Source organism: Chlamydotis macqueenii, chromosome 23, assembly GCF_036417535.1.
Source record: "Chlamydotis macqueenii isolate bChlMac1 chromosome 23, bChlMac1.mat, whole genome shotgun sequence".
Lineage (NCBI taxonomy): Eukaryota > Metazoa > Chordata > Aves > Otidiformes > Otididae > Chlamydotis > Chlamydotis macqueenii.
In genome coordinates, this window is record NC_141578.1 from 832,822 (window position 1) to 857,720 (window position 24,899).

A 24,899-nucleotide genomic window follows, 5' to 3' on the forward strand; every position below is an offset into this window, starting at 1 on the left:
AGTCTGGACAAAGCATCGCTGTTCTGCACCACGTCAGCCGTGTGCAACCTGTTCCCCCTGACCCCTGTGAGCACCCAGGGAGCTGGTGGCGAGGAAATCAGGAGGCAGGAGCGGTACGGGAGCTGACTCAGCTCATGGATGTCTTTATTCGAACTCTAGTAGGGCTGGACAGGTAAAGGCATGCGAACAGGACAGACGGAAATGGGAGTAGTATTGCCTTGGTCACGGAGATATGGAACAGCGTCAGACACCGGCCCTGCCAGGCCGGCCGGCTTCACCCCGCCTCCCTCACCTATTGCTTCCCGTCCCCGTCCCCGCGCCCAAACTGACCTGCTCATCCCCCCCCGTCTTCCTGGGGTCTGCACCCCCGGGGTGAGCACCCATGAGAGGGGGGCGATGGCGCACCCGTGCGCGGCACCTCAAACAGAGCCTTCGAAACTCCGGAGGAGGGTCCGCAGCAGTGTCTGGTGATGGAGGGGTGAGAGCACGGGCGGTGACGTCTTGGTGAGCAGCTGGCGAGTCTCCGGAGGTGAGGGGGTGAGGTGCGTCCGAAAGCGGGGGCGAGGGGAGAGGGGCAGCCCGGGGGTGCGCTGGGGAGCCGGGCAGCGTCTACGTGGCAGGGCTGGCAGCAGGCAGGGGAGCGGGGCTGCCCCCCGCACCCCAACTTCCCTTCCTGGCCCCCGCTGCCCCGCGGCATCGCTCTGGGGAGGACCTGGCTGCCACCCCCACCCCAGCCACAGAGGTGGCAGCCGGAGCTTTGGGCTGCTGCGGTGGGCAAGCAAAGCTCCTGGGGAGAGCATCCCTTGGCCTCCGGGAGAGCGTCCCTCGAGGAATGCGTGTCCCAGCCTCGGGGAGAGCAGCTCCTTTGGGGAGAGCATCCCTGGGGGAATGCATCCCTTGGCCACGGGGAAAGCATCCCTTGGCCACGGGGAGAGCATCCCTTGGCCTCAGGGACAGCATCTCCCTTGAGGAGAGCATCCCTTGGCCTCGGGGAAGCCTCCTGGTGCTTTGGGGAGAATGCATTGCTCAGCCTTAGGAAGAGCATCCCTTGGCCTCGGGAAGAGCATCCCTCAGCGCTGGGGAGCACATCCCTTGGGGAAAGCATCCCTCAGCCTCAGGGACAGCATCCCTCCACCTCGGGCAAAGCATTCCTCGGGGCACACATCCTTCCGCCACGGGGAAAGCATCCCTTGGGGTACACGTCCCTCCACCTCGGAGAAGGCATCCCCTGGGGAGAGAATCCCTCAGGGAGAGCATCCCTCGGGGAGAGCATCCCTCGCCGGGGCGCTGCCTGCGTCCAGCTGGGGCTCAGGAGAAAGTGACCACCTCACCCTGGGGGTAACTGGAAGAGAGGACGTCTTGGCAGGTGTCTGCAATTAAAGACAGAAGTATTAAACACGCCGTTAGACACTGCTTTCATCGGCTGTTGGTGGAGAAATGGGAAAGGGAGAGCTTCCAGGGGATGCAAACTTTGCAGGATGCAGAAAACAACAGTACCTACAAAGTGAAACGGCCTCTCCAAAGGGATAAAATGCTGCTGTTCCATCAGTAAATCAGGAAAAAAATGTTTTTTAAAAAAACACCTCAGAATGGACACAGAGATGGAGACATGGGAAACAGTTCTCCAAGAGAAAGCAGAGGTGGAGTCAGGGTGATTTCGAGGGTGAAAATGAAGAGCAGAGGAAAGCAGCCATCCCCGCTGAGCCCTCTCCCCCCAGAAAGCTGCTCGTCACCAGAACCTCCCCAGCCAGCCCCGAGCCAGATGTCCCAAAGCCAAGCCCGCTGTATTAATATCCCACAGTGTTTTTTCTTGTCTCGCTCTCTCGCTCCCCCTCATTCGTTATCATTGAATTAATTAACATTGATTGGAGCTCTGAGTCACAACGCCGCCTCTGCCCGTGTGCCAGGACCCGGTTTGCAGGCGAGGGGCCGTCAGACGGGGAGACAGCGCCCAATTCCCCAATAAGCCACGCAGCTGCCCTCACCGCCCGGGGATTTTGCTGCCAAACCCCACGCCAGCTCCCGACCGTGGGTTTGACCCGGCTTTCGCCACTGCAGACTGAACACGGCTCCAAAGCCATCTCGTTTTCCACCAAAATAAGTCTCATCCTCCATCGAGCATCGCTGCACAGCTTGGGCGAGCAGTGCCCGGACGCAGAGGTTTTTCAAAACCCCTCATCCCAGAAAAACCCTTGGGATTAAAGTCCCTAAACCGCAGGGCTCGCAGGAGGGGTCTCCACCTCCCGAGCCCCCGCGATGGACCGGTTCAGGGGACCCAGCATCATCCCCCAGAAGCAACTGGGGGACCAGCAGCTGCCGAAAAACACCACCATGCCCGGTTCAGTCACTGCTGCAGGCAGCTAAAAGCTCTGGGCAGGCTCGCGGCCTGCTAGAGCCGTTCCCCGTTAGGGCGATCAATTTACCGGGGGCACGGTGCAGCTTTTACCTCCCCTCTCCTCCCCACTCAAAGCCATTTCGTGCGCTAGCATGAGACCTGCTGCCTGCATCCTCCTGGGACCTGCCTTGGAAAGCAGCTTTCCAGCCTCGGAAAAAATTAGCATGACTAAAAATAAATAACAACAGCTGAGATTTTTTTTTTTTTTTTTTTTTCTTTTAGTCGCTGTCCCCTAGACAAAGCCACCACAGGAAAACCTCCCTCCTGTCTCAGCGTGTTGTTACTGGCTCAGTTCTGTGCCACTGGCAGGTCCCAGCCCCTCCGCGGCGTGTGGCCTTTTTTTTGGGGTGCAGAACTGCCACCCAACAACACTGGGGTGATGCCCCACCACCCCCTCCCTCGATGAGGCAGGAAGCTGGACTCAGCCCCCACCATCCCCAGGGGTTGCTGCCGTGCTGCCAGGGCCACCCCCGCCCGAATTTCCGGGGCTGGTGAGTTCACACAGTCCCACTTTCCCCCTACGATCATCTCCCCAAACACCCTTAACCGCCGGGCTGCCAGCCTCCACCTGCTCCAGCGGGGCGTTTGGGTAGGTCCTACACTAACTCCACTTCGGTCTGCCAGTGTTCTTGCTTGGTTTTGGGTTTTTTTTTCCCCCTTCTTATTTATTTTTTCTCCATTGAAAGATCTGTTTACAGACAAGAGGCTCAGGAGGTGCTGACCGAGAAATCACCAAAAACCAAAACCGATGGGGTTTGGCCTCCGGGCCGCCCCCGAAGGCTTCCCTCAGCCGCCCCAGGTCGCTTTGTGGGTCCCTTTTCTTTTGGCCACTGCAACAAGAGGGTTTGGAAGAGCCGGTGGTGCCCCCTGGGGCACAGCGTCCCCCCGCGCTCCCCAGATGTTGGGGTTGAACTCCTCCCAGCCAACATCTGCACCTCCCGTGACGTCCATCTCCGCAGGCTGCGTAAAGAATTTCGGGGTGATGGGATGCATCTCCCATGCTGCGAGGACCAGAGGCGCTACCCGGGGAGGGTGCAAGAGGAGGAGCACGACCCACTCCCCAGCACCTTGCAAAACAATTTCTGAGCCCCACTTCACCTTTTCAGGGGGGAAAAGCGTACGGGATCGATCGCCCGGGCGGGGGTCAGGACGTAACAGGCTGGGAGGTACCTATTTATACACTCAGCTGCGTCTTATTTTGCATCTGCCTCTGCTCTCCCCGTTCCTCGTCAGCATGGGCAAGAGATGGGGTTGCTATTTTGGGGGTTTTTTTATTATTATTCATATTGTCATCAAATAAGCACTGAGGATTTTTCCCGGCAGTGCTGGGGAAGCCAGAAACAGGCTGCTTCTGGGCAGAGCAATTACTCTCCTGACATCTTCACGTCCTGCCCAGCTGCCTGACAGGCCTTTCTATTTTCTCAGCTCCTTCAGGCATCTCCCGAGAAACAGAGCGGTTGTTGCAACAACAATTAATACTTTGCACGCAACCTGGGGCGGCAGAGCAGCCTCCACGCCACACCGGATGGCAAGGCGAGCCTGCCAGGAGGGAGAAGGAAGGGGAAAGCTGCTGCTGGATGATGGAGGGGGGAAACTGCCACCAAATCCGGTCCCCGGGGCCAAAGGATGAGGCTGCTCGGATTTTGCCCCTTACACGGCTGCTTTCTGGGATTTGAACCCCGTTCTAAAGCGCTGCCAGTCTCGGCAGACGGACACACAGACAGACGGATGCAAGGACTCCCAAAAACGCCGGGGCCGCCTGACGCAACACAGCATCTCTGAGCCCATTCCCGCTGCCGGGCATTACCCTACATGTAGGCGAGGGACACGTATATACAACACGCACAGCGCTTTATCTACACGTTCCCGCTCAGTCACAGCATCCTGCTGGGAACCAAACAGCGGCTCAGACCTGGCACGCTCGCCCCATCCTATGGAAAGCTCTCCTTCCCAGGCTGGGATGCCGACAGCGAGCTCGCTGCCCTGACGGTCGCTGCACACCAGTTGATTTTTTTTTTTTCTTTCCTAGGTGCTGTTTTAGGGCTTGAGCAGAGGCAACCGGACTCCTATTGATTTATTCTGTTCATCAAGAATAAATCAAACAACCTTGCTTTCTCCTGCTGCGTTCCACCTTAGCCAGAGCGTGCGCTCCTGCCAGATCCCTAAACATCGATAAGCGGCTGGGAGGATATTCGGGGGAAGTATCGTATATTCCTGCTCTATTCTTATCCTATTCTCTAGGCGGCCAATTTTGGCCAGTGTTTGAGATAAAACCCTGGGCTACGGAGAGACTTAGCGGTCTGCTCCTCTGATCCATTACAGCTCCTCCTGTCATTTTATCCAGGGGGACTGACCCAGCTAACTCACCCCCAAAACCAACCCGGACCCTGCCTAAAAATAGCACCATGCTGTTTTCCCCCTCCCGCATCCCCCAAATCACTTGGTCAGAAGGCGGCGGGGAGGAAGAGGGAGAAGACGCGCTGGGTTTCTCACCAGTTTGGTGCCTCCCACTGAAATCCCTCCATCTCCCGTTCGGGGCCGGGTTGGTTTAGAGGAGCTTTTTGCACATTAGTCATCCCCTCTCCCGGGTTGCATAACGCCACGGCTAAAAATTGCATCCTGCCGGCTCTGTGGCAGCTCTCATACACAACCCTCGGTGCTCTGATGGGGATGAGATTTTTTTTTTGGGGGGGTCCGCCAAGGGACCACAGCGAGCAACCAGCTCCGGTGTTTGGATGAGCTGATTTGGGAGCTTGGCAGGGGGAAAGGAGAGGATGGGATCTCTTGGGGTCCGTGGCTGCATCTGCTCTGGGGTTAATCCTCTGCTTTCAAGAGCTTCAGACCCCAAAGTCTGAGTCTTGATCTGCTGTTCTGCAAGACACAGGGCAGCGGAGCCGGTTTTTCATGCCTGGCTTGTCCCCAAAGTCAACGTGTGCCCTTGGTTAAATGATTTATGATTCAGAGACCACTGACATCACGGAGAGTGACCTTCCCTCGCCTCGCGCGCGGGCTGGGGATATTTCAGCTCCTCCTGCTTCCAGAGGAGCCCGCTCCAAAGGGGAGGATGCACCTGAGAAGCCCCAGGGTTCTTGGGGGGGGACTCACAAACCTGCTGAGTTACCCCGACCCTTTGGTGCAGGAACACGCTTTAATTACGGAAATTCAAGGAATGCAGCCACACCACTGACACACGGGAAACTCGGCTGCTGCTGGCGAGGGGTGAATCAGAGAAACCACTACAGGATGTCCTGCGCAGAGGAGGGACGCAGCTCATCCTAATCTCTCCCTAAATCCCAAGAAATTCCAGCTCCAGCACTGGGTTCTCAAGCCCCAGGACCACATTTTTTCACCTCTTTTCTGCTTCCCTTCGACTGACGCCGCTCTGTGCACACGGCGGGGGCAGGGGAAGGCGGGCAGGAAAGAGAAAAAGCAAAATAAAAGGCAAAGGCTTCGTGTTGGCCCCATGTAGGACTTGGGGGGGTTTTTTGGAGATGTGGTGACTGGCTCCTCCTGGCAGCTCCTTCAGCTCAGTGGGGAGGAAAAGAAATAAGCCAGATGAGGCATTGAACGCTTCCTCCTTGCGTAGCATCTCTTCCACTGTGGCAGCGAGGAGTTTTGCTGCAGGAGGCTCTCAGTGTTAATCCTTCTCTACACTGAGGGAAACTGAGGCACAGGGAGCCTGGGAAGGGGCAGGAGGGTCCTGGCTGTGGGATTTGCCAAAATCCAGTCTGGTTTCTTCGGGGTGCGGGGACCAGCCTGGCACCGAGGGGATGCTCGCCCTGCATCATCCTCTGAGCACCAGCTCCGGCTTGGCCGTGATGAAGGGGAACGGCCTGACCCTCAAAAAGCCCTTGGGCTCTCCCCGTCCTCCAGCTGAAAGCCCCCAGGTCCCAGCCCCACTGAGCTGGGTTCGCTCTGAGGAGAAAAGAGGCTGAGAGCGCGCCGGGGTGAGAGCCGGGACCAGGGCACCCAACAAACCAGCCCCTTCCAGCCAGCCGAGACCCCGAGGCCTCTGCGGAGGCAGAGCCAGAGCTGGAAACGAGCCAGAAGTCAGGGGACTGAAGGCTCTGTTCTAGTTGGGGAAGACACCTGAGATCATTCCAAATCCTCCCCAAAATGGATATACGTGAGCAGAACCCAGCAGTACCACAGGGAGTCCGGCTCGCCAGCCTCATCCTCCCAAGGCTCGGGGAGGGCACGGTTCAAACCCAGCTCCCACCCCCACGGGGATGCTCTGCCCCACCACCCTGCGTCCGTCCCGAAAGAGGATTCACCCTCCCATCCACTTAGGTGTCATTTTGTCTCACATCTCTCCTTCCCCCACGATTTGACAGCAGCAGCACCTTTCCCAACAGCTCCCAGGGACCCCCATTCCCATCCCCCACCACCTCCCAGCTCCTCAGGGGAGCATCCATCCATATGGATCCATCCAGCCATCTGTAGATTTGCAAAGCTGTATCCCAACCTCTGCGCTCTCCCCGCACCCAGCCTGGGACCCTATAGCCTCCCGCCTCTGCGGGACGCCAGGGCTGGTTCTCAAGGCTGCCAAAGCCACCTGCCAAAGCCCTAGGACCACCCCTGAGGGTGGATGGAGAGGTAGAGATACGCGGGGAGGGAAGGAGTGTGATTTAGGCAGAAAAAGGCACAAAGGGGACCCACTGCTGGGCAGGGCATAGAGGTTTATTCATCTGCTGCCTCCCAAAACTTGAGGCTATTTGTTAAAAAAAAAAAAAAAAGGAGGAAAAAAAAAGACCTAAAATTACATGAACTGAGCCATTTCCAGCACAATGACAGATAATTTCATGAGTCAATGTCCGCGTTTCCACTGCCCTTTAGCCCACGTGCAAACGGCCCACGGGAAGGAGCGCTGGACACCAGAGGGAACCGCATGGGTTGGCCCAATTTATTCAGGATGAATAAGGTTTAAAGGGGGACAAAGAACACTGAGCAAACCCTCGGCCCGCTCCAGGGACCATCCCAAACACATGGACACGAGACAAGTTCCACAGAGACATCCCACATCCTGCAAACTGGGCAGGGGGAGCACGGCGGCAGCACTGGGCTGGAGAAGATCAGAACCCCCTTCTCAACGATGGAGATGTCCCAGCACGGTCTCCTCTGGGCACGGGCACCACCACAGAGACACGGCATTGTGGGAAGGGAGGACAGAGCGACATGACGCGACAAAGCGGGATCCGGGCGGCGTTTTAGAGGACGGAGGGGACAGGAGAGTGGGGACGCCGCAGGGGACAGGGAGAGCTGCAGTGGGACACGAGGGGAGCCAAGCCCACCGTGGATCCTGCCACACCATCTATGCTGCTTAGGCTCCGGGATTTTCCATAGCCTTGGTGAAGAAAACGGAGAGGTTAGAGCCAAGCAGCCTCCTTCCCAAGGCTCGGAAAGCAAAGGGCACAAGGGCGAGCGTCACCCAGCCCCGCATCCCGAGTCAACCCCCTAAAAAAATTCAGGAAGGGCTTTGTGAGGGCGACCAAGCTTCTGCAGATCCTCCAGACCTCCCCTCCCTTCCCCTCGGCTCTCGGTGCAGTTGAGCAGCACCAGCCGAACCCCGGGCTCGATGGTGGGAGACCAAATTGGCCCTGGAGGGTGCTGGGTTTTCCTTCCCAAATTGCGCTGAATGAGGAATGAGCCCGGGGATTGCGTGGGCTGAAGCAAACGGGGGAAAGCAGCAGAACTCAAACAAACACGGGATTTGGAAGGAGCTGTTCCCTTGGCTCTGGGTTTTAAGCCGGCTGTGGCAGCGAGCTGCTGCTGACACCTTTCCGTACAGAAAGGAGCAGGTAGACGTGCTTATTATTTTCCATAAGAAATTGTATTAAAAAGCAAATATTTCTCTTGCTTTTAACATAAGAACCCTTCACTCCCCCCCCCCCACAAAGCGCCAGAAATTGCTCCAGCTTTTACTGAAAAGCAACAGCCAGAGCAAATGCTCTTGCAGGTCAAAAGCCGCTTGCTTTCTGGAAAGAAATGAAGCATTTACACTGAAAATGGGATTTTTAGGTGAACAGCAGCTCTGTTGAAAGACAAGCCCCAGGATCTGCTCTGCAGATTGCTGCACCTTGCAGGGACAGCTCTGCTGCCAAAATGTGGAAAATCAAGGATGCTGCTGGCCATGCTGAGCCCAACCGCCCCGCGCTGCGCCGCGCTCGCAGCGTCTTCCCCGGGAACGAACAAACCCAGCCTCGCCTCTGCCTTCCCCGCTCGCACCAGCGCTCCGGAGAAGCCAGCACGTGCGAGCCAGCGCGGGTGCGTACGTGGGGGGAGGCAGCTCCCTGACAGCAGAAAAACAAGGTGATGGATGGGCCCTCGGCAGCACCGAGCTTGGAACCGGCCCGTGTCCCCGCCGGGGGGTCAATGGCGCGTCTTTGGGTTCTGCTTCGATGCGAAGGCACCGACGGCGGGTGCTGGCCCTGCCGGGCTGTTCTGGGCTTGGATTGGGGATCAACGCTCACACCGGAGCGATCACGGCATCACCCCCACACACGCCCCCGAGGAAGATGCTGAGAGGCGAGCATCGTCTGGAAAAGGCTCCAGAGCACTACTACCTCTTTCAATCTGATATTATCCCCTTTTTATACTTTTTTCCTAATCTTTTCCCAACCACAGCAGCTGGCAGGGAGGCCTGAGAGTCTCCAGCTTCTTCCCATAACTCAGCCCCCGAGGAAAGCTCCTCTGGCTTCCAAGCAGAAAACGGGCCAGGGGACAGAGGACCGGCTGCCAAAACCTGTTGCTGACCTCAGCACAGCTCTTCCAGTTCCCGCAGCGGGAAGCAAGAGCAGAATCAGGCCCCAAAGAGCCGAGCAATTTCCTTATTTATGCTTTTGGTAGGAATCCACGCAGCGAGCGAGGAGAGAAACGAGTGCAGCCCCGAGCAGAGGGGGAGCCCCAGCCCGAGCTGGGGATGTTTCCCACCGACAACAGCTGATGCAAAGATCCCCAGCTCCCCTCCCGAACCCCCCCCCCCCCAAAAAAAACCGCATCAGGCTCATCCTTCAGTAAACCTTGCTCTTTTCCTGGGCGCACTGAGGCTCCTTGAAGAGCTCACGCATTTCCCTGCCACCCTGAGCCACGCGTGGGGGAAGCAATCATGCCGAGACGCAACCAGTCCCTGGAAGCTCAGGGTTACCGACGGAGCCGGCACGCAAACAACATCAGTCTGGCAGGGAGGCATTACGGGGTCGGGGCTGGCTGGAGGCCTCCTCAGTGATGCCAAGACCCGCTGACGTGGTTCAGCACTTCATAGGGATGCTCCCTGTCCTCCTGCTTGGATTGCTGCGTGGAAAAGGATGGAAACAGGCGTAGGAGCAGGGCCAAACCATGCTGCCGGCTTTGATTGAGTCTCAGGCATCACCGTTTGGGGCAGCACTTCATAAAGATGCTGAATTGCCCCAGGGCCCCTCTGCAGCGGGACTCAGAGGGTGAACCTGCCCCCAGCCCAGCACTTCTGTTCTCCATCCGTTTATTCCCAAGCCATGCTCGCGGGAGCACCGGGGAAGGAGCTCAGGGCTCCATCCCTCAAGGCCGCCGTGGTTTTTCCACCAAGCTCAGGTGCAGGTACCACCACAAAGTCAAGCTGGAAAGCGCCGGAGGGCTGTGCTCCGCTAATTGCCACCAGTGCCGTTCGTTAAGGGAGCCGGTATCCCAGCAACTCGCATTGGTGCTAACCAAGGTCACTAGGACGGCTTTAAAAATGGCTTTGTCTCCAAGGAGCCGTATAGAGGCATCTTACAAACAGAGCAGTGGGGCGGTGGGCTCCTCCCTGGGACCCGGCGATGCCGCACGTCCCACACGTGAACGCGCGCAGCTCCCAAGCGCACGTGCATGCTTGCACACACTTGGAGCCAGCGGCAGATGGGGATGGGGTAACGCAAACAGGCAGCACTGCCCAGGAACGCCTGTGCTCGCTCATACCGACAGCCTGGTGCTCGCCTGCGTGTGGCACGCGCTCACACGCGTGTCCCCGCGCAAATACGGGCTTGCCCAGGCATCGTCAGGGGATGCTCGCGTGAGCGTCCCTGCGCTCGATCCCACGCTGCTCAAGCCGCGTGCCGGTTCACAGCCCTGCACTAACAGCAAGCTGCAGAGTAAAAATCAGCCACACGATGCTCCGGGTTCTGGTAGCCAAGCCAGAAATTGCCGCTCTGCCACGCCGGCGTGCCATAAGGAGGAGGTGCTGGAAGAGCTGACCCGCCAGGAGGGTAAATCCCCTTCCCTCCATTTAACCCCGCTGCCTGTGGCTCCTCTTGAGATCCCACTCTGCTTTCAGTCACCACCTTTTCCAACCCATCATAACCAATCTCGCTGCCGTGGGGGATGCTGGACTCCTCCTGCCTCCACATCCCTCCATCCAAGCAGAGGACGGGGTCTCACGTGCCAAGACAGACCCATGCCAGCGTGTCAGGGTCCCAGAAGGACACATTTTGGGGAGCTGCTGAGCAGGACCCAAGTGCTGAAGGGGTCTGAAGCCGTCCTCGGCAGTACGGGAGCATGGTGACACTGCTGGGAGCAGAAATAGGGACAAGAAACACATGCCACATGGGAATCCACTGCAGTCCAGCTCGGTCTTCTCCAGAGCCCAGGTCCAAGGAGTGGTGGACAGGGGTAACTCTTCTCTTTGAGCTGCCCCAACGAGATCAACTACTGGAATCAGGCTGAAACCATGGTGGATGCTGAGATCTGCAGCATATTCCTGAACCAGCTCCATCTCCTGATTTCCACAGCTTGTACAGAAACCAGTACCTGTCCCAGGATCTGACAGATGGCCATCAGCAAGTCGGGCTCGGAACCAAGCTCATCTCAATTTGCAGAGCTGCCAGCATCCCAGTACCAGAACAAACAGCCTCAGCAGGAGATAAATCAGGATCGAGGGAAGAGGCGCCTCTGCGGCGCCCAACAGCTTTCGGCTGGAGCGCAAGAGGCTGCTGTGCCCCTCTGATCATCTCTGGTCACCGCTCACCCTGACCATGCTGGAGCGTTTCAGCAGGGAAGACACCAGCCCTGGCCTCCCAGGACAGCATCCCAGCGGTCCATCCCCAACAGCCCAAGCAGGACATGGATATTGAGTTTCCCTCTTCCCAGAAGCTCTCACATGTCACTCAAGCCTGTCTGGACACCAGATCCACCTTTCCCTGGGTGCAAGATCATTTCAGCAAGGTGGGCATAAGCACGCGTCTAGTTTTGATTGCAAAAAGCACTCTGACATTTGCAGGAAAGACACCAGAACAAACCAAGAAGGATCACCGACGTGCCCTTTTGACTAGCTCTTGCTGCCGCCATGCAAGGAGAAAAACCTCCTGGTCTCCTGCAGCCAAGTAATGGGATTTGGGAGCCTCACGAAAGCAGCGCTGGATCCTCAGCTCTCAGATCTACCCCAGTTCTCCTGGCTTCAGTGGGACCAAGCTCAAATGCTTCAGTTGAAGAGGTGCCTGACTTGGGCATCTGATAAGGATGAAGATCAGCACTGGCTTTCATCCCTCTCCTTCATCCCTTCCAGTTCAGCATCCCCCCTTCCCAAGGCCTGGAGCAGGACTAGAGCCCACCACAGACATCAAGAAAAGAGACCATCTTTACAGAAAAAGGCACTTCCAGGAAAAAACATGCGGCATTTCAAGAAAATATTTATATAGTACCCTTCTGCTCAAAGATGAGCAGGGCTTTTCATTTTTTTCCTCTTTCTAAGGGATGAGGTTGGGCCAGAACGGCAAAGGGAATCTTTGATTTCCCAAGATGAAGCAACCAATTTGCTTCTACTAATGTAAGAAATGTGATTGCCCTATGTCCCAAGCCCATCCAGTCTTTACCATCCCAAGCACTACTACAGCAACAAACCCCTGAGGGCCTCTAAAGCATCAACACCATGAGCCACCAGCTCTCGGTATGCAGCTCAGAGAGTCATAGAATCACAGAATGGTTTGGTTTGGAAGGGACCGTTCAGGCCCACCCAGTCCAGGGACATCTCCAACCAGATCAGGTTGCTCACAGCCCCATCCAACCTGGCCTGGAATGTTTCCAGGGATGGGGCATCCACTGCCTCTCTGGCCAGTGCTCCACCACCATCAGCGTGAAAAATTTTTTTCCTTATGTCCAGTCTATGTCTAAGCAATCTTTTCTCCTGCCTGGTCCCAGCTCACATGCACCGTTCCCTGTGAGAAACTGGCATTAGGTGGTACCAAGGAGGTAGAGGTAGGTCAGCTCTGCAGCTACATCGTCCCATACCGCACTGGACACACAAGAAAAACTGCAGAACTAAAAGACTAAGCCATGTCCTAAAAATTATCCTGGCAATCGAGGGTGCAGCTGGATTTTGTAACTCAAAGTAGGCACTGGATTTCACCTCCCAGGCACTGGAGTGACGGGCACAGGGCAGACGGCTGGTGGAGCAGAGAAGGCTGGAGGATGGTGCAAAGGGACCAGACTGAGGAGGGATGTTGTTTTGTCACAGGAAGAAGAGTTTTGTGTTTTCCTGACTCATCTCCCCCACAGTTTCCCATCGAAAACCTCAACACTTAGCAGAGCTCGCTTTCCAAACCCCGAGGAGACAGCCTTTCTGGCAGCCCAGCGCTTTTGGCAAGGCAGCGCTTGACACATTGTGGCTCCTGATGCTCGAACCCACCAAAAGACACCAGAGGGGGAACCAAAAGGAAAAGCCTGTGGGTTTTTTGTTTTCCCTACTGAAAACCCTTTGACCACCTTCAGTCACAACCTCACCACCTCCCCAGCAGAGATGTCCCCATCACACCATCCTAAAATGGGCAATGGAAGCCCAAGGAGAAGAGCTGGAGGGACAGGAGAAGCTGGAGCGCTGGGGAGCAAAGGGACAGACCTGTCCCCAAGGAGGGCAGTGCAGCCAGCTTGGCGTCACAGAGCCCAGATGGTGGCAGTCAGGGGAGGAGGACGAGGCGGGGGGGAGAAAACCAAAAAGGTAGAGCTAGCACGGAGAGACGTGGTGGACACAGATGAAGCAGATGGAGAGGGAGGATTTGGGGAGCAGAGAACAGCCAGGCAGATGGAGATGAACCACTATCTCGGACAGATGCGATAAACCTCGACCTCACTTCTCCATCTCACCCTCCCCAGCCCATGCGCTGAGTCCCACCTCCAGTGTCAGCTGTACCTTTCTGGATGCCTCCATCCGCTGCACAGGAGAAGTCACCCGTGGCCAGCAGGAAGCACGTGGAGGATTTCTTGTTCTTATCCCGGGTGCTGGAGCGCCGTATGGGCCGCTTCTCCTCATCGGTCGGCGACAGCGGCTGCTCCTCGTCTGACAGCACCACGTTGGCCTCACCATTCTGCTTCGAGTCTGCAAGAAGGCGGCAGAGACCCATCAGCAGCCGGCAAACCCACAGAACAAGGTGCTTGGGGTGGCCCGAAGGGTTTGCTTAGACCATGCAAGGAAGCATAAGACCAGATTGCAGATGGCCCAGAGCAACATCCCCAAGTTCAGGTACCGATCCCAGCCTGGAGGAGCTGATTTAGAGGGAGCAGGGGCGCAGGACCATGCCAGATTTTAGCCCCAAGCAGCAAATAGCAACTCTTACTCCTGCTGGGGGTTACGTACCCTGCGTGAAGCCAAGGAGGGTTTGCCAAGGGAACAAACACCTTTGGTCTTTGAGACCTACCCACCTATCGGTGGGAATTAGCTCTCTGAAAATCACGCTGCTGAGATACGGGCTGCTCAGGTTAGCGTTGAAGCGCTAATTTGTGTCATTTCATTCTGTGGTTCGTTAGCTGAGAGGACGCTGCGCCAGGGGAGGGTCTGGCCGGAGCTCCTGGATCGGTGTTGGGGTGAAGGGATGGGGTTGACCTGCTCCTCCAGAGCGGGACAGCTGCTCTTACTGCTCCCCACTGCTGGGGCTCCTGGGGCAGACAGAGTACGCAGGCACATGGAAAAGGGAGATTTATAACGGAAAACACCGATTTGGGGCATTGGGAGCTCCCCGTGTCCTCACGGGTAAAGGGCCATCACCGTTACACACATGTGGCCAGATGTGCGGCTGCTCAGGGCTGACCTCAGTGAATGCCACCTTGGTGCAGGACACAACCCCACTGCGGTCCCGTGTTTCCACACCGCAAAGCCGGCTGCTCCGGAGGTGCCGCTGGCAGCAAACCAAGAAAAGGGCACAGCAGCCTCCGTGGCCGGCAGTGACACCGCAGCGGGGCTCTCGCAGTCCCCCAGGCTTAGCCCAAGCGATGCTGCCCACCACCGACTGCCCACAGCCGGGGACATGCCCTCTTCTGACCCAAAGGGAAGAAATGGCCGACCCCCAAACTCAGCTCAGCACATGAGTCCGTAAACAAACGTACAGAGCCTGATTCTGCTCCTGCCTGCGCACAGGACTCGGAGTAGCGCAGGCGTTGCTGTACAGGGATGCTACATCTAGTAGAAGATGAGTGGGGAGGTGAGGTGAAGTCCCAGGGAATATCCATGTATTTATCCGTTTTGGTGAAGCTTGCCCTGATTTACGGTGGGAGGAAGCAAAAGAAAACCTGCCCTGAGGGCGCCACCAGGCTAAGATGGGAATCTGCAAAGTCTCACCTCTGTCAAGGTGAGGAAGACATGGGCTGGGTAGACACACTTTGAGACACACCACAGTGCTTGACCTGTGCCGTTAGGAGAGCAGGACACGGCCTTTCCACCCCTGCCTGGAGAGGGGGATCTTGATCTGCAGCATCCTGCTCCACCAACACGGCACCCAACACCCAGACACCCAAGGGCCCCAGCCTTTTCTGCGTCAAGTTCTTGCCACCCCAAGAGCCAAGGGCCACATTCTGCAGCAGGGCAGTCCCCAGGGATCCTGGGACACAGGGGACCAGAAATGCTGCCTTGGGGGCTCCCAGAGGTCTCCCCCTCCCTCTGCCCCACCTTCAGGGTCTCACCTGACCGTTTCCGCTCAGCCGCCCCCTCCTCTACTGCCAAGGGGCAAGCGTCGCTCTGGGTGCTGTTACGGGGGGAGTTTTCCTCGGATTTGCAGTAGGTAGGGGAGTCCAGTGGGGCCGGACGGGGTATATGCTTTTTCTTCTTCTTTGGCAGCTTCTGCTTGGCCATGGCCAACGAATAGTACATCCCAAAGTTATTCACAATGACGGGCACGGGCATGGCGATGGTGAGCACCCCGGCCAATGCGCAGAGAGCCCCCACCACCATGCCTGACCAGGTCTTGGGGTACATGTCACCATAGCCCAGGGTCGTCATCGTGACCACAGCCCACCAGAACCCAATGGGGATGTTCTTAAAGTGAGTATGGTCGCTCCCACGGGGGTCGGACGTCTTGGCTCCAATCCGCTCGGCGTAGTAGATCATAGTGGCGAAAATCAAGACCCCCAAGGCAAGGAAGATGATGAGGAGCAGGAATTCATTGGTGCTGGCCCGGAGCGTGTGGCCCAGCACCCGGAGACCCACAAAGTGCCGTGTCAGTTTGAAGATCCGGAGGATCCGGACGAAACGGACCACCCGTAGGAAGCCCAGTACGTCCCGGGCTGCTTTGGAGGACAGGCCACTGAGACCTACCTCCAAGTAGAAGGGCAAGATGGCCACAAAGTCAATGATGTTGAGCAGGTTTTTAATGAAGAGAAGCTTATCTGGACAGCAGATGATGCGAACCAGGAACTCAAGGGTGAACCACAGGACGCAGACTCCTTCAATGTAGGTGAGGATGGGCTCCGTCTCCACTTTATGCGTCAGCAGGATCGTCGTGGTGTTGCCAACCACAAGGGTCTCTGTCACGTTGACATCAATGTTGAAGGCCTCATGCGTCTCCAGGCAGAAGGTTGTGATGGAGACCAGGATGAAGAAAAGCGAGGCAAAAGCAACTACCTGCAAAAGCAGAAATTACCTGGGCCGTTAGCTGGTTTCAGTCAACTGGTGGAGGAGAGCAGCAGTTTTATGAACCACCAGGACAACAACTTTGGGGCAGCCTGAGGCACACTTCTGGTGCCACCAACCTTTGGTACATCTCTTCTAACACCTGATAGTCAGTAGCAATAGCAGGGATGAGAGAAGTCCTCATTCAACAAAAATGACCGCAACTGGCTCAAAACACCCCAGGAGCTACGCTGCCACCACCCGTTTCCCCAAGACTAAGGATGGAGAATGGGATGGGTTCCCTGGACCTGTCCCTTGAGTTGACAGCAAACCTCATTGTCTGCAGCCATGAGTCCGGGACCTTTCTCCAAGTGGTACAATACACACAGGGCAAGGCGTGCTGGGCTCCAGCCGTGGCTGGAGATGGCCAGAGATGACAATGATGGGGATGAAGAGGGACCTGCAACAGCCTGGGTTTGAAGCGAGTCTTCCCTGGGAACACCCATGAAAAGGAACTTTAAGAGGACTAACTCAAAGAGCTGTCCCCCACACTCATCCCAAATCCCCCAGATGAGATGTTTGCACCATTCACAACTGTGAGGTTTGGGGTCTGGATGTACCAGCGATGTCCTTTTGCCCTCTCCCTGCTCCCTGAGGGTCAGCAGTGGACGATGTGCCCACAAGTGTCCCAGGAGTGAGCGGACAGGACGAGGAAGAGAGGAGCAGGCAGAGCCCGGTGTCCTGCTGGTGCTTAGACCTGGTGGCACCCAGATGCTCCCATTTCTCCCCTCCACCTGACCAGTGAGACCTTTACTCCCTCCGCGCCACCTTCGCTCTGCGGCACGCCACCGCTTCGCCTCGGATGTGAGAGGAGGGCCCGGCCGCACGCGGTGGAAAATCGCAAGCTGTGTCAGAACAAAACTGCTCTGTCGTCCCCCCATCAATCCTGCTCAGCCCTCCTCCCCGGCAGGATGAGCTCATGATGAGTCCGTTACCCAGAGCATCTGTTTCCAAGAGCCCCTAAAAAAAAAGCCTCTGAGCAGAAAAGCTCATCTTCTACCTTCCTCCAGCACAAAAGCACAGCGGGTTTGGCTCCCCGGGAGCAGCACCCTTTGCTGCTAATGCCATGCCCGCACCAAGCAGGATGCAACCTTTTGCTGTCCAAACGCCCCAGCTGATTGCATTCAGCAGGCAGCTGCACCACGAGCCCGCTCCAGGCGACAGCCCGGGCCCTTGGCTGGAGTGAATCAGCAGCGGAGACAGCCTGAGTCACGCTTGAGAAAAACCCGGCTCCCGACACCGCCGGTAACGTGCTGGCAGCCCTCAGCCTGCTGAGAGCATCCTTGAGGGGTGTCCCCAAGGGCAAACCGGTATGGGTCCAGCCCAGAGAGCAGCGGCCCTCCAGAAGTTAGGTGTGAAGTTTAAGCCAGGCTCTAACTGATGGAGAAACCTCTGGAAGATGATTCTTCCCTCCTGCTCAGGGGTGGGCTCCCCACGACAGCTGAGATGCTCCACATCCCCCAGACCAGACCAGCTGGACCGCGGGCCGTGATGTGGCTCCACTGGTGGGAGCTCCGAAGGCAGCGTTCCACAATCCAGGAAGCAAACCCAACAAATAAGTGGGATCTCAAAGCAAGGGCAGTTTAACTGGACAAGTGTGTCTACACAGCGGTGGCACGGCCAAAATAATCTGCTTTTCAGCTGGGGGCTGAGTAACATTCCTGAATTTCCCGTATGGAGAATCTCAGAAAAATGCGAAGAGTGAAAACTTAGACTCAGAGCAAAGCAGGAAGAAAAAAATTGCCAAGGAAGAGAGCAGGACCCTGCAAACACACAGCCCTGCCGCACGAGCCGTGTAGGTGAGAGCTGATGCAGCCCCAGGAGCAAAAACAGCTTCTAAAAATAGGAATCAGGTTTGCAGCCGGTGCCAGCCTTCGTCCCCTCCCAAAGTCAATAGTGCTGCTCCAGTTCGGTGTCAGCTGGAGCTCTGACCTGAGATGTCTTCTCTCAGCTGTGGCCTCTGCTCCAAACTCAAGGCTTTTTTTCCGTAAACTGTCTTAAAAATAAAATCGATGTGTGTATCCAGCGGCCACCAATACAGCACCAAAATCCCCACCAAACAAGTCCTCCAGAACCTGCCGGTGATCTACAGGATCTCAACACGTGCTCAGCAGCTTGGGATGGTGTTCCCAAAAAAACCCATGACCCTACGGGGTGTCACTGGCCTGGAAGTCCCAACGGAAACGAGGTCAGGACCCCACAAGTCGGGCTGCAAAGGGAAAAATAATGAGGAGCTATGGAGCGTGGAAGCAGAGGTAAAATCACAACCGGGGCAGAAAAAAGTTTTACACTCCAGCTGGGACAGCAGCTATGCTGGGGACCAAGTCTTCACGGAATCTGAACTAGACACAGGAGCCAAGATCCTGAGGGCATTGATGCTCCAAGGAGAAGAGGCCCAAAACTCGGGGAGGGAATTTCTAACCAGACGCTCACGCACCTGCCAGCTCAGGAGGTGGCGGGACAGAGAAGTGTTGGAAGTAGGGAAAGATGGAAATAGCCAGGAGCCAACTGAGTCAGGGCCCAAGGGGCTGCTCCGTGGGTGAGCAGGAGCAAGGACCGGAGAAACTCAGCCCTCGAGACTCAGTCACTGCCGTCGCACGGTGGAGGGAGAACACGCAAAACCTGGGACCGCTCTCCTTCCCGCTGCTGCCAAGGTTTGGTGAGATGCGCCGGACCGGCTGCTCCGGAGCACCCCCAGGCCAAACGCCACAGCCAGCAGTGCCCTTTCTGCTCCGCAAAGGAAGGGGAGACTCCAAAACGGGGCAGCGCTAAAGAAATCCCACTTCAGCCACCCCAAAATGCCAGGGCAGCACCAGGAACGGTGCACCCGCAGAGATGCTCATGGGCCCCAGAGCATCCTAGAGCTGGATGGTGGCTCCAAACCAGTAATGGTTCCCTGCATTAACTGGGTGCACTGGGCAGGTTGCTCTCACTTAGGGCGGTTGCACTGCCCCGTGCCTCAGTTTCCCTTTCTGCCAAAGCAGTTCTCCCAAGTTATTGCAAAACCAGACTGATATTTTAGAGAGGAAAATACGGCCCAGAGGAGCCTGTGATCGGTGAAGGCTGAGCCGAGCCTTTATTTTAGAGTGGTAGGAAGGAAGCGAGGAGCTCCCAGTGCAGACTGGTCCCACTCCAGTCCCATCGGGGCTCACACCACAGCCATCTCTGCTCCTCCTGCTTCTCTTTAGCGAAAGCCCTTCTGAGAGCAGCTCAGCAGGAAAAGCAGACCCAAATAACAACGCGAAAAATCCGAGCTGAATTATTGTGCTTGGGTTCATTTTTAACCTGGAGCTTTGCACCACTCTGAGCAGCCCTCAACGGTGACGAGCCCTCAGAGACGGGCACAAGGATCGGGTACCCCCTTCGAAACGAGTAAAGCTCCTGCTGCCCAGGCATCCTGCGAGGGCGTGTGTTGCTCTTCCGTCAGCTGCAACAACACCGCCCTGACAAACCGACCCCCTGCCCCGCGCGCTGCGGTGGGCGTGAAACGCCTGCAGGATTTTGTAGCACTGATGGGGATTTGACACCTCTAAATGTATCCCGAGCGCGGTTCGATCCCAAATGCCTCTACGTGTGTGTGCGGTGGATTTATAAGCTGGGCACAATGGAGTGGACAGTAGTGGGGGGATGGGACCAGATGGGTATGGAATGGCGTGGGTGGGTGTCTGGGGGTCGGGGGGCAGCGCTTTGGGGATGATCTAAGGGCAGCTGGGAGAGGAAACCCGTGCGCAGAACAGCACCCAAGGGGGACTGGGACCCAAAGGCACACCTGGTTATGGGGATACGTCCCAGGAGTGTCAGTGTCTGTGGGCAGGGATCATCTGCGTGCACGAGGGGGGGTCGTGGGGGGGGTGTCAGCACATGTATGTGCTCACGTGTGCATGTACATGGTGTACCGGGTCCCCGGGTTCGTGCGTGGATGAAGGGGGTTGGGGGGGAGTGTGTTTGTGTGTTAACCAGCTGAAAGCCTGTGCTCGCACGTGCTGACGGGGACCGTATGCTGCGCGTGGGCAGCATCGACGCGGCGACGGTGGGGGCCAGGGGTGCGGGGACAAAGGTGCTTGCGGGGCACAGGGATGGTGCTTGCGCAGATGCAGGGGGGTCCTCTGGGGCAGCTGCTGCCCTGGAAGAGGAGCACGTGCTCCTTGGGGACAACCATGAGGACCCCATTTGCTTGGGGACCCAATTTGGGTGCCAGCAGGCACCAGCCCCATCCCCATACTCTGTACCTGGGCCATTAAACATGGGGTTTGACGTGGGCACGCACGCAACCCAGCAAGAGGCACCCACACAATCCCGCCCATCCCAGAGCATCCTGAAACTCTGCGGGACTCAGCCCTGCCAAGGACTCTCCCTGAAAACCCCTCATCTCTGTGTGCCCGGGAGGTGCCCGGGGAGCACCCAAGGGTGTGAAGGGGGCAGGGAGTGGGGTGGGCTTGGCCCCAGTCTTCCCCAGGTGTGATGTGTTGGGAGGCCGGGAGATGCTGGAAGAGACTTCCTGTAGGATGGAGATGGTCAATGGGACCCATGGCAGGAGAGGGGTGGCCACAGGGTGGCCCATGTAACCCACCAGGAGAGACCATCTTGCCTACGAGGATGGGGAGGTGAAGCCACGACCCCAGCACGGCCCGTCCCACCTCCCCGCTGGCGTGTTTCGGGAGCTTACCCTTGCTGCCTTGGACGAGTAGGGATCCTCAAAGAGCGCCCACATCCTGGGCTGCCAATTCCGACAGCAGCCACCCCCTCCAGCAGCCCCCGCCGCGCCCGGCGGCCTGTCATCCATCCCCAGGCGCTGGAGGGCCATCTCCCTACCCCCCTCCTCTTCAGGCTCCTCTCCACCGGCCCCTCCACCGGGCTCAGGACTCTCGAAGATGTCCAGGGCCTCTTCCGCGTCGCGATGCTGGCGGTAGGTCATCCAGCAGCAAGGCTCCACGTCCGTCTCGTCGATGCCCCAGTAGGTGAGCTCCTCCTCAAAGAGGGGCCCGCAGATATCCGCCGGGCAGTGCAGCTTGCCGGTTCGGTAGTAGTTGAGCACGTAGGAGAAGATGCCGGGGTGACGGTCGAAGAAGAACTCATTGCTTTTACCATCAAAGTCAAAGTTGCTCTGGGCGTCGGGGTCGGCCAGCCAGGCCAGGCGGGTGCCCGGCAAAGTCCGTAGGGTGCTCTTGTAGGTCTCATGCCGGGTACCCCCTACGTTGATGGTGATCTTGTCCGACTCTTCCCCTTTGCCCATCTCTTCCTTCAGGCATGTTTTGGAGGGTGGTTTGTTCCCAGACTTGCGTCCACGGTAGGAGGAGACACACACGGAGCTGATCATAGATTTCGGTGGATGGGAGATGCACCCTATGCGCACCCTTCCTCCGGGCGAGGAGCTGGGGGTCGGTGGAGGCGGGAGAGGGGGGCAGAGATGGGACTGGGGAGGGGAAAAGCGGGGGGCTCAGGCTTGGCTCCGGCCTCAGGGGGAGCAGGCTGGAGCCCAGCTGGACACCGCTGGCTGCTGGGGGATGGCAGGGGAGGCTGCAACCCCCACTTCTTCCAAAACCACCACCTCCCCCCCCGCCCCCCCGAAATAAATCCGCCCTGTAAACCGGGAGCCAGCCCAGCCTTTGCCGGGCAGCAACAAGTGCGGGCAGGAGGGGGCTGCGGGAGGGGGGGCCCCGCCGCGGCGGGATGCGGGCCCGGCTGGGGAGGAGGATGCTGGGGACGGGGGGGAATGCGAGCCCTGAGCCCCGCCGGCCTGCGCGTGCCCCCCCCCCCCCCCCCGGTACCCGCAGCATCAAGCGCGGGGGGGGCCCGCCGCCCGCCCCTCCCGCTCCGGCGGCTCCGCGCTCCCCCCGGGCCGGAGCAGGGGGGAGCTGCTGGGGGGCTCCTCCTGGTTCCCGGCGCGGGGGGAAGATGGATGTGCCCCCTGCTCCTCCTCCTCTCCCGCTCCCACCCCCCCCCAACCCAGCAAGGGGCTGCGGCGCCGGGGGGGCCCCGCTCACGCGTGGCCAGGCCGGGGCGTGGGAGGGGGGGCCCTGTTGCGCGGGGGAGGCGGCGAGGGCCCCGCTCCGGGGTTCGGCGGGGGAAGCGAAGCCGCCGCCGCCCGCCCGGGGTTTTTATAGGGGCTGGGAAGCGAGCGGCGGGGTTACCGGAGCCGGCACCGCCCCGCCGGGGCACCGGGGACCCCCCCTACCACCTGCGCCCAGCCCCGCAGCCCCCCGCCGCCCACGCTCCTCCATCCCCGCATCCCTCCATCCCCGCATCCCTCCATCCATCCCCCCATCCCCTCCACATCCTCCCAGCCCCCTTCCCTTCATCCCAGTCCCCCGTCCCCCCCCCACACTCCCAGGGACCGGCTCACCTCCCCACGGAGCCCAACTTGCGGGCGAGGCTCTCGTGGGAGTGGGTGTCAGCGAGGAGTGGACCCCGGCCACCCCAGCTCCTCTCCGCGCCGGAGGGGAAATGCAGCCCGGAGCTGCCTGCGGATCTGGAGCCAGCTCTTGGCAGCGGCTGGAGCAGATCCCATCCCTCGCTGGCTCCCAATCCCTCGCTCGCCGAGAGGTCACGGGAGACCGACCCCCCGCGTGGGACCGCGTCCCGCAGGGAGGTGGGTGGCTGCAGGCAGACCTGGACCCCTCCTTCCCTCCCACCACCCTCCCCGAGCATCTCTGCATCTGGTTTGGCTCCCGCTTGAAAGATGTCCCCTTCCCCGCAGCTGCACCCACGGACGCCGAGGCTGGGACTCAGGGTACCAACCACCCCCCAAGGGCCCTTCCCCTAAATCCCCCTCCTTGGGGGGGGGGGGGGGGCTCTTACACCCCCGGGGTGCTGGTGATGCTCAGCCGAGGAGGAGATGATGGGCTGCGGTGGCCCAGGGGACACATCTGTCACTGAGGCGAATGCCCAAGGGACCCAGTCCCACCAGCGCTGTTGACTCCTGCTGGTGTTGGGGTGCGGGGGGGCTGCAGGCGGGTGCTTTGGGGCCACAGGTGGGGTCCAAGCCCAGCACAGGCCTGTTATTGGGGTGGGGAGGGTCAGCACTTGGCTAAGAGTGCAGGGCGAGGGGACGGCGAGTGGGGGACGGTGAGTGGGGGACCCTGCCCCACTCCAGCATCCCCCTCTGCACCTCCCTGGGCTCTGCAGAGCGTCCCCCCCCACCCAGGTCCCCTCCTCACCCCCTGCCCAGCTTTGTCCCCTTGGTGACACGTACCGGGGAGGGGGCATTGGGGGTGGCTGGGGCAAACGCTCCACCCAAAAAGCCACGAGGCGTGAGAGCCGCACTGGAAAAAAAAAAAACAACAAACATCTTACCACCAAGAAAGCCCTGCTCCAACTGTAACTGCAACTCGCCAGCTCCCAGGGCCGGATCCTGAGCAGGTGGAGGCTGGCGTAGCTCCACACCCAAACCACCCGGGGCTGCACCAGCAGGAGAGCGCCGAGCCCGAGGGAAAACCGTGCTGGAAAAATCGAGCCTTGCATCACCGGCCAGGCATCGCAGCTCGGCTCCTCATCATCGGTAATGCGAGTTTGGCCAGGAGGAAGGAATGCCGCGACCTGATGCTAATAATTTATCCAGCGACTTTCATCCCGGGGAGATCTTCGTGCACCCAAGCGCGGCCGTTCTGAGGTGGGAGGAGGTGGCCAGGCAGACAAATGGGTTGTATCTGGGGAAGGAAGAGATCTTTTAGCCAGCAACACCCGCCCAAAGCTGTCTGCTCTCTAAATATGCCTTCAGATTTTTAATGTCCATGGAAAAAAAAAAAAAAAAGAAAAAAAAAATGAAAGAGGGAGAGAAAATAGAAAGAGCTTGATGAATAAGGGCCTTCATGGAGCGAGAGGGAGTCACTTCTGCAGGGACCTCATGCGAGGTTGAAGGCATCTCGGATAACATCCAGGTGAAGGATGGAATGAAGAGGAGGACCTGGAAGATCTCAAGGAGGAGCAGCACCAGCCCGGAAAGCCACAGTGCTTGGGTGGGTCCTGAGGATGCAGTAAGGGGTCTGTGGGTGCCCCCCACCGATCCCTGTGCTGCCTCTCGTCCTGCCCCGGCCCTGCGCCCCAAGCCCTGCCTGTGGCACATGGGACATGTCCCCAGCTTGGCACACCCAGGCCAGGACAGGGGGCCACGGGATGCTGGGAGGGCTGCGTGGCCTACAGGAGAGGTTGGGACCACGCAACGTCCCCATCCACGGAGTGACGGGGAGGAAGGCGTTCTGCAGCTCGCTTTAGGGAGAGACAATTCTGCTTTGGGGTAGAGATGAACAAACCAACCTCTCCAGCTCCTTCCAGCCCAGGATTCCATTAATAAAAAGACCTCAGCACCCCCGAGATGCTCCAAGCAAGGTCTCTGCCCTCTTCTCTTCGTGCTTTCGGTGGGACAGGTTCATCTCCGGTCTGCGGGTGGTGGCACCTGCGGCACCGCAGGGCGCTGACGCCACAGAGCAGCTCCCCAGGCCGAAGGGACCCAGTTTTTTGGGGCGCTCTCTTGAAGGTGGGTCTCCCCAGAGCAGCCGTCGCAAGCCGTGGGCAAGGTTCGCCCCTGCCGCCCGCTTCCGCCGGGCGAATTTTCCAGGTAAAAATTGCGTGGCCGGCCGAACACGGATATTTACATGGCACGGGCAGGGTCTGCAGCCCCGTCCCTCC

At 58.5% G+C, this 24,899-nt stretch overlaps 1 protein-coding gene across 4 annotated transcripts; it reads right to left on the bottom strand.

Moving 5' to 3' along the window:
* Positions 1-114: 114 nt before the first annotated feature.
* KCNC4 (potassium voltage-gated channel subfamily C member 4) lies at positions 115-24,899 on the bottom strand. Of its 4 annotated transcripts, XM_086765763.1 has the most exons (6): positions 24,528-24,899; positions 23,568-23,920; positions 20,941-21,687; positions 15,290-16,226; positions 13,527-13,712; positions 7,278-7,739 (listed from the first exon to the last, which is right to left on the bottom strand). In XM_086765763.1, the coding sequence occupies exons 2-6, from the start codon at positions 23,733-23,735 to the stop codon at positions 7,603-7,605; spliced, it is 2,175 nt and encodes a 724-aa protein (XP_086621889.1). In that variant the 5' UTR covers positions 23,736-23,920; positions 24,528-24,899; the 3' UTR covers positions 7,278-7,602. The 4 variants fall into 4 exon arrangements, with proteins under 4 accessions (XP_086621890.1, XP_086621889.1, XP_086621888.1 ...); XM_086765764.1 differs by lacking the exon at positions 7,278-7,739 and adding an exon at positions 115-1,370 and having other exon boundaries at positions 23,568-24,894; XM_086765762.1 differs by having other exon boundaries at positions 23,568-24,899.